Source organism: Anopheles stephensi, chromosome 3 (genome assembly GCF_013141755.1).
Source record: "Anopheles stephensi strain Indian chromosome 3, UCI_ANSTEP_V1.0, whole genome shotgun sequence".
Classification (NCBI taxonomy): Eukaryota; Metazoa; Arthropoda; class Insecta; order Diptera; family Culicidae; genus Anopheles; species Anopheles stephensi.
This window is the reverse complement of record NC_050203.1, coordinates 48304676-48314300: the sequence shown is the minus strand read 5'-3', so window position 1 is coordinate 48314300 and position 9625 is coordinate 48304676. Positions and strand designations below refer to the sequence as shown.

At 43.9% G+C, this 9625-nt stretch overlaps 1 protein-coding gene across 3 annotated transcripts in view; it reads left to right on the top strand.

Moving 5' to 3' along the window:
* Window positions 1-828: 828 nt before the first annotated feature.
* LOC118512641 (germinal center kinase 1) overlaps window positions 829-9625 on the top strand; it is a 43331-nt gene continuing 34534 nt past the window's right edge. Inside the window, exons 1-2 of one of the 3 annotated variants that reach the window (XM_036057351.1) lie at window positions 829-1031; window positions 2429-3004. In XM_036057351.1, the coding sequence (XP_035913244.1) occupies window positions 2990-3004 (15 nt within the window). In that variant the 5' untranslated portion in view covers window positions 829-1031; window positions 2429-2989. Of the gene's footprint in view, window positions 1525-2428; window positions 3005-7271; window positions 7313-7769; window positions 8390-9625 lie in introns of those variants that run through there. The other 2 variants (XM_036057352.1, XM_036057350.1) reach the window with 2 other exon arrangements.

Genomic DNA, 9625 nt, shown 5'->3' with positions numbered 1-9625 from the left:
GTTGGCACTAATACTGAATGGTTTGTGGAATGTTTGGTCCGTTTTTATACCCTGCCGACTCACAGTGGAGGAATGTGTTGTTTGGCGTTCGTAAGGACATGCTCCACGAGTCTGGGGATATTGGATCCCGCGTGGACCTAATCGGGCCGTGTGCGGTAACGATTTAAATGCCAAGCAATGTGGTTGACGCTCCGTCACAGTGGATTTAAATTTCACTTTGAAAATATTAGTTGAGGATTTTTGTTTCGCAAAAAATATTCAAAGAATTTACTGTTGTCGATTGAAGAGGTTTTTTTTATGAAAATTGGAATTCGAAATGCTTCATTTTATTATACTTTTTATTCTTATTTCGACCGTTTGAACAGTAATGAAAGATGGTTGTTTGAATAATGCACGAAGTAAAATAGAAAAAACGATCTGCAATATCGCAGCATTTCTATTGTAAAAAAGAAATTGGAGCAAAATATGAAAAAAATGCCAAAATTATGCTCGTAAGAATTTAAAAAACTGATTTATGTATGGAGTGAGGGTCAATTCAAAGACCAAAATTTCAACCGAATTTTACAATAATTGCATACTTAATAATAGCCTTTCTTATTCCTGCACAACCGGCAAAGCTCAATTAAAATTTCCCGTGATGATTGCCGATTACGTTGATATCGGCAATCGTATAAAATAATTTTATTTTTCATATTTATTGCAGCACCAGCGACGTCCATTTGTTATTTGGGTACAATTCAAACTTGACGCTTGAACGAAACTAACGTCAAACGCATCCATCTTTGAACGAACCCGAAACGTCAACGCCGTACGTTTTGATTTAACGAAACTAGTGTCAACACGGTTCGTCTCGCGACGAAAAGTGCTAAAATTCAATAAGGCACTTTAATGAAAACAGAACAGTTTTTGTCTATTAGTTTCGATATTCTTTCGGTAGCTTAACGTGACAAAATGAATCATACGATATCCGCATAACATCCGCGCAAACGGCAAACGATGGCAATGGAACGTGCAGCTTAAGCAAACGAACGGTAAATGCGCGTTGCTGTGTGTCGCGATTTTTGCATGTTGGTAGGAATCTGCGGCCGCTACCCACGAAACCTCTTAGCTCTAGTGTTGTAAAGTGCTGGTAAACAGTTGCGCAAACCAGCTAAAGGTGCACATACCCGTGGGAGAACCACGTTCACGCGTGGTGTGAAGCGAAAATCGTACCTACGTTGTCGGAATGTTCTGCGCCACTGCTCTACCGCCACCGCCGTCTGGGTCAGCCGTGTCGCGTTTTAGTCAGTTTTAGTGTAGAAATTTATTCCGACCAGAGACAGATAAAGCAAAGTAGCAGCAGCAGCAGTACGCAGTGAGAATCGTGGCCACTCGTTACCGTGGTCGTCGGAGAAACGTGAAGCAAACAGTCTGCTTACCCCGGACAGCATCCAGCTACAGAAAAAAAAGCTTCGCCGTGGCAGCAGCACCGTCTTGTCGTCGTCGTCGTCGGTGATGCAACGCGATCAGTGTTTCTATCTTAGGGTAATCGTTTTGTTATTGCTTTTTCCCATCGGCCCATTCAATACGCCGAAAGCACTGAAACTCTGTGGCTGAAGTAACATTCATCCGGAAAGACCTGCCCAAAACTGTCGCTCGCCGATGAACGCTAGCTGTAGTGGAATGTTCGTTTTCCTTCGCAGTTGTCCAATTGAGACGATTGTCTGTAGAAATTTTGTTTTGCTAAACGCTTCTCATGCGACTGGAATCGCTCTTGCTCCGTGAACATCACACCCCGTATTCCACATCAAAGTGTCCCTCGGTGAATCTTCGGCAAACGGCTTGCAAAATGTTTCGGTTCTATTTCCGACCAGCTTCATTACCGTACACATTCCCATCGAGCAGTGGTGTCGTATGATTGGTGTCTCGCGAAGGAATCTACGTCTTCCGCTCGCCAGTCCATCGCAAACGGAACGGCAGACCGGAAAACGTTACGTAATAATAATAATAGCAAAAGGAAATAGCTGTCCACAATTGGATTTAGTAAAATAGTGTGGCTGGCCACACCGCTTATCGAAGTCGACCTTGGTGAAGCGAGCCGAAAAGCCAAGCCGCCGCGGCACTGCCTGCCTGGCTCGATCGTACGTGTCAATTAGTGCAGTCGTGGTGCCTCCCGAATAGAAAACACAGCAACAGTAACCAAAGCAACCTCTTCGTCGGTTTTTCTAGGTGAGAAGTGAGCCAGTAAAAGGCAGCCCCGGTGCAAGAAGAGAACGTCACACTTAATTGGTCACACACCAGTTATTTTCGCCATTTGGCAGCAACGGCGCAAGGCGAGTGCTTACAGTAGCCAGCCTTTGGCCGCGTTTAAAAGTTGTCTCTTTTTTGCTTTTGCTTTTGTAAAGTTTTGTTGTAAAAACCATTTCTGTTGCCTTCCATTTGCGTGCAGCTTTCCCGAGTGGCGCGCATTTGTTGCACCGTTGGTTCCGTTTCGTCAGCACAATCAAACCAAACAAACGTCCGGTTCCGAGCGTTCACTGCGTAGGACTAAGCGCGAATGTCCTCCACGTTTGTACGTTGATTCACTGCTGCACGCCACCCGGCCGCGGCGTAACCCAGGAAAGCACAACATCGTCGTGTGGTGGCAAAAATACAAGAGAAAACAAAGCGCACCGTCGCTTATTTTGCGCATCCGTAGGGAGAGGCCATCAGTGTATTTACAAACACACATTGTCCGGTGAAGGCAACGGAAAACGGTGCGCGAGAAGTGAGACGTGTGGATTCACGTCGTGCGTGCGTGTGTACGTGTTTGTGTATGTCAGTGCATGTGGTTCGACGTACGGAGCGGATGCAGACACGAGAAGTTGTGCTCAGCGCATCGTCCTGCGAGCGTGCCAATCTGCTGCAGCTGTAAGACCGGTGCTATCCTTTGCATAGATCCTGCGGCCGTCAACATTACGTTCAACACACTCGCATCGTGAGGAAGCAGCAACAACGACAACGACAAGCCATGGCTTTCAACGAGGTAGGTGTCCACATATCTTAAAACATGCCAAACTTATGCTCTTGATACCAATTTTAGTGCGCGAAGCAAACAGTCAGTCACCTGTTGGGGTGCAGCATCTCTACAACACAAGCGAGATCGCTGGCTGTACGGCAGATTATTGTATGCCACGAGTACGAATGGGACATTGCAGATGGACGTTGCAGGACATTTATCTTCTCCGGACAACGACCTTGACCGAAATGCTTCTCACGCTGCGGTTCACACACACACTCGCATCGCTGACGGTAGCAGACCGTGCGGAAGGATGAGACAAATCTTCCATTCGTATCGATCATGCTCACGGTGCGTCATTCCCATCTGCTGATGTGACGTCGATTCGAGTCCAAACGTATCGCCAACGGCAAACGAATACGTTTCATATCATTAGCGCCTGACCGAATGCGCATTCTTTGTCATTTGCGGCACGTTGTTAATGCATCGCAGCACAGCGCTTTCGACGATGAAAATCGCATTAACGAGAATGAGACTCATGTTTTACGTCTTTTCAGTATTGCTCCAGTACGGGTTGGTCAACAGTGCTTGCTCGCTGTGATTACGGCAATCGCTAAAAATAGCGGAACTGCTGTGAAAGGCATGATCTATTCTAGTTACGGGAACAGGAGCCAACTTAAATGAGAACTTAAAGGCAACTTAAAGATTATACAATGATGCTTTTTATCATTTGTAATAAAAGTATCTATGTAAATATTCCGGGCGGTTCTGGATCGAATCCCGTCCGGAACGGTTACCCTTACGCAGGACTGTCCATCCAGTTTTTGGCTGTGGCTGGCCAAGAACTCTCGAGGTTGGTAGAGCCAAATAAGAGGTTAAAAGCTTTTAAAGACAATATTCTTAAAATATCTGATAGCAGTAGAAGTATCGTACTAGGTAACGTAAAGGATCGCTTAGTATATTGGTAATGCTGTCAATTTAATTCGCAATTTAGGTTGATGTTGTTTAGCTCACACACTTCTTAAAACTTGAGTTTTCAAAAGTTTATTCCAATTGTAATTTGCCTAAAAATCTTTGTTTAGGAAAATTCACTAATATAGCCTTTAAATAGGCACGGTAGGTACGGGAAGTTGGGAACGCGCATTGCTTGTGCTACGTTTGAATGGAATGAATCATCGAATTCCGTTCGATACGGCCAATGAACCGATATGCAAGTCACAAGTTCGTATCAGGTGTGTTCTGTAGGCAGTAAATTTTGACCGTTGTTGTGTTCAAAATGTTTCATCCGGGTTTATATATCGATAAGAAATTAGATTAGTATGTTTGGCACCTTCTAGTTTTGATGAACGAACTTTATGTGCTTTCGCTTATCTATGTCGCTAGCTAGATTGAGCCATGGAATTCGAATTTTTGACCGACATTAAAAACCGACAGTAATGTTAGTAGCAGCTCGCATATGATAGGTAGTTCAACACAAACGTCCTTTAGCGTTTATATCGTTTGTTTGCGGGACGCTCGGTATGATTCAAAGAGAATTGGCACAATACTCACTTATTGCTCTGCAGCACATTTCGTCAACTCTCATGGTCGTTCTTGCTTGCTGTAAACAAAAAGCAATATCTAAGCTTTGTTTCGGGCGACTCATTGGTACATTTCCATTCACCGGATGCATGTTGAGTGAATGGTTTTTTTTCGGGAGGAGGCAAAAACAATCTATCAGTGGCCATTTGAGCAGTATGGCTGACGCCTTACGATACTTGTGATCTTTCGCAGCATAGTTAAGCAGCATTTTTGGAGGTGTACAAAATTCCCAGAACAACCATTGCTTCGATGTAGCATCGCTGTTGCAATGCAGGAGCATGACATCCATCCCAAAATGGTTGTTTTCTATGAGGTTTGAATGAAAGCAAAAGTATCGTTCAGACCTAGAAAGCTTCGCACCAAAAGTGTAGTTGCTTCGTGCAAAACAATGCTTGTACGTTTCACCTGTGCGTAAAAGACGGGTTCTCAACGTTAATGAAGGACGGACAGTAGGCGCACAGTGTGGGTGCATGATTGCGTGCGACTTATTCGATAGCTTTGCACGGCAGAGTTTCATTGGTCTGGGGTCGCACGCTCGTTTCTAAACGGAGTGTTGTTGGCGGTTGGGGAACTACACACAGGTGGGGGGAACCATTTTTTGTTTCTGAACAATTATGAACAGTCATGATAATGATAATGAGTTTCCCGACGTACTATAGGCAAGCGAAGGAACAGTGAGGTGCTTTGTACGGAGTTTCGCACAACAGTTTCGCCAGAACAGTTCGGAAATGATAATTCTTCTATTTGTTGTCTGGCAACAACTTTCCCTCCTGCGACATGCGTTTTCTATCTATCTGGTGCATTGTGCAGAAAAATTTGCATGCCGTCTTGCTTCTTTAAAAGGATTCGATATGCATAATAGAGAGCCATGTTAAGGTTCAATGAATATTCATGTCCAACCGCTCTTCGTTACATGATCTTTTTCCATTTTTTTGCGTTCATAGAGAACGGGTCTGGCCATAGTGCTTGGAACTAATTTACAAATAAAATGCAATTCGCATTAGCTGGGAGACACTTCCTCCTCTGAACAGCGAAAAAGCCTAGCCCGGTGATATTATTGCTATTTTTAGAATATGTTAATGCTGTACAGAATGGCCCAAACAGCCGACAAGACATGTGATAATGGCTCATGCTACTCTGCTCTATCCACTCCAAATCCATATCGGGTAACCGGCTTTAAAAAAAATGATCAGGTTTAGCAAGCCCTGCTACTTCGAATCTAGGTTAGCCTTCATCTTTGCACAACGATCGTTGTGTTGAAAGATTTTAAGTGGTTACGTCGAGTGTGTGAGTATAATGAAAAGTGCTTAATACTTCAAAACTGATGCAGACTGTTTCAGGGATAAATAGATGCACTTATCCTAATGTGCGTAATGCTTATGTCGAATTGGAGTGCGACTGAAGTCAACAATCGACGATTTTTGGATACATTATGCCATTTCCAACATTGATCGCGCAACGCATAGCTAATCGAAAAAGGAGAATGTGGGAAAGAAGGGGAGAAGTTTTTCAAGATTGTTCCATAGAACTCGAGAGAATGCTTGGAAATGGGTTTCTAATATAACTTTTCTGAAAGCCAAACCGAAACGATCGTTATGATTTATTACTGTTGATATTTCTAATTTCTAATTCAAACTAATCAACGTACAATAGTTACCAGAAGGGAATAATTTTGATTATATTTTATATTTTTGTTAAATCAAGCTATACTGATTGAGCATGATGTTATACCTCAGATAATTGATGGTCATTGTGCATAATTGATTTTGCCAAGCATCAATTGCTGCATGTTGTTTAAAAGGCATAAAACAACTCAATCCACGCTTTGTTGCATGAACAATCTAAAAAAAATGTCTTTAACATCTTACATTCATAAAGTTGGTACTTATTACAGCTATTATTTAAGAGTTCTATACATTTTTGCGTGGTAGAAATGTTTAAAGCTCTGAAACAATGGCGACAAACAAACGGGTCTCCATTATTTGAACGTCAAAAGTAGGTCGGACATTGGCTTGGGCTGAGTTGCTGCTACATTTCCAGCCTTCTGTTCCATCTTTACCCACTAGTGGAAGACATCGGCTGAAAACACGCTCATTGCGAGAATTGTTGGTGGGCAACAGCAGTGCGCAGATGATGCCCAGATCAACAACCGACCGCGCACTGTGCGCGTAGAAGGAAGTGGATCCGTTTGCGGCAGTCCGTACCGTTGACTTACTTATTGTGACAGGTCGGAATGCCTGCTATACCTGCGCGTCCCATTGATTCTTTTCTCTTTTCTGTATGCGTTCATTCGACGGACGGGTTCATATGCTGTAGCACCTTCCTTTCCCCGAATGCGTAGCGTTCCCAGGGGCGACACAAACACAACGCACCTCAGAGCAGCAGCAACAATCTTGAGATTCCATTCCCTCCTCCAAACCAAAGCTGCGCGCGGTGGTCAGGAAGAGAACGTAAATGACGGAGCTAATTTCTCCCACAAACTCACGAATCCAGCAGAGGAAGTGGGTTTCATCCCGCGAGCAACCTGCCACAATCTGGCTGACTATGCAAGCAGCAGCAGTACCCCTGACGACGCCTCTGCCTTCCTTCGTGCGCACTGCCACAAAGCATAGGTACGCGCAGCTCTTGGGCGCAATAATCGGCTCTTGAGGCAGCCTTAGGCCCGCGCCGTCTCTCAGCCATTCGCGTTCAGTATCTTGCTCTCGTCGGAAGCACACGGTTGTGCGGTTCGCAGCGTCCAGAGACCAGTCGGCGGTTGGTTTAAGATTCGTGGCTGCTCATGTGCTTTCTTTTTCCGCTAATCGCCGGCTTTTCGGTGGTTTCCATCGTGAAAAACAAATCCGGATTGGGTTTAACGAAGCTGAAACTTGAGTCGCCCGCTCAAATGGCATGGAACCTGTTGTGTGACACAAATAGCTGTGCATAATTCGTCGTTAAGCGTCGTTAGACCCTTTTTCCCTGAATGTGAGTCAGTGCCCACAGTCAGTCGCCATTTTATATGTGTCTATTAAGTGTAATAACCAAATTTGATTGGTTGTTTTGATTAATCCCTTCTGCAATTTTGGTAACTGTGAGGTGACTCATTTACTGTAGTGCATGTTGTTGTTGGTGTCGTCGTTGCTATTAAAAGTGCATTTACAGTGAAAATCATATTTAGATGAGTTATACAGTTGCATGAATCATGTGAAGTTATTCTGTTTTGCAATTGCAGATTCATTTATCGGTGATATGTGCCTGACAGTGTTGGTGTGCTGTGAGATAGCCACGATTGTTAGTGAAATTATCGCAATTGCCCCTTGGGCATGCCGTTGCTGGTAGTGGTGGTAGTATCACGACTGATAGAGTGCACGTCCGTCAATCAAAGGACCACATACAGTCTTTGCCGATTGTGATATGTGTGATTGCGACTGCTAATTGCTTCTTGTTTGTGGGTTGTGTACATTCGCGCTCTTTCGCCTCTCAACTTGGTCCACAATGGTGTACTCGAGCCGTGACACCTGCAACTATCCGATGTCCTCTCTGATGAGGACACCTGTGTCTTATGATCCGGCCACCACAACGACCACCGCCGATTCGGAAATGACGTCGCATGCGTTGACGATGGTCGACGAAACGATTGTCCACGATTGGCAGATCAGTTCCGTATCAGGTGTTGGCGTCTGCGCCGAGACCCAGGAAGCGTTGCTGGCCGCTTACCATCAATCCTCTTGCACCCCCGAACGGCCATTGTCGGCAGGTTCTGCTTCCACCTCATGGTCCGCGGCAAGTGGCATCGAATCGGCAACGGATGAGTTCACCGTTAATCAGCACCACCAGCAGCCGGAAAAACAGGTATCGAGTTCGTTTTGCTGTGTTTTTTTCCCTCTCCTTCTGATGTTTTGCTGTTAGACTTCGTGATCGGTAGCCGGTAGCGGTGCCTGGCCGGTTTCTAACGTTGAGGAACTTGGCCCAAATGTGGAAGTAGCAGGAAAATGTAATCGGTGATAGGCAAAAGATGGCAGCATCAAGTGGCCTACAAACCAGCGGGAAAAGAGGAAAGATGGGTTCGACGGCAATGTAAGATTCTTCTCCGGGTTTACGGTATTTTATCGCAGCAAAAGCGATTGTTGTACATAATTTTGTTGGATGCAAGCACTGTTTGTGTTTTGGGTTGCATTATATTGTTTTATCCTATTCCCATTGATGCTCAAGTGTTGTGAACGGTTATATGATGTTTGAATCCTCTTCCAACATTAGCATAAGCAATATGTTTATAATTTACTTTTTCTATCCGTACTACGGAAAATTGCCCATTATATGTCAATATCCTGGACTATAATTGGTGGAAGGTAATATACTGTTGCCATTATTTGTGAACTACGAAACACTTATATTGAATTACACTGATGTGTTACACAATAAAACCGCCTGATTTTGTTCAAAGGTAAAAGTGAGGTTAGAGAGCTAAATTTATAAAAAATATTCTTTACCTTCTCCTTCGTTGGCACAACAAACTTAAAACTGTCTTGTAAAATGTATGAAGAGAGCTAGGGAAAGGGAGGGCATAAGTGTATCGGCCAGGTATTTTTCATTAAAATTTATTTATTTAGTTAGTCTTATTGTTTTGTTCGCGATTGTAACCCGTGGCTGGATAGTTAATCCTACGTACAGAGAGGCTATCCGGATGGAGTTCGATATCCGGTCGTGATATCCGTGTGACGATCGGAGCCCCTAACTCCTTGGCCATCGGTCCGTTCCGATTTTTATTATTATATGCTGGAAATACATGCTATACATGGAAATTAGATTATTTGAAAACATCTTAATATCATATTTTTCATGCATATTCTAGTTTTAATACTGGACAGAAAAAAACGCAACATCCATCATGATAGCACCAAAGGCGCGGCTGAAGAAAGTAGTTGTGGGAGAAATATAGTAATTTGTTCATGATTTAGATCGATGTAGCAAACGACAAGAGATGGGCTGTCATATCCCAGAAAACCATTGACGAAACAATTAAGCTTTGAGGGCGGATTTTCATCGGCGAGAAAGGCCTGGCTAGCCTTCGCAGCACAGTTTCTTTTG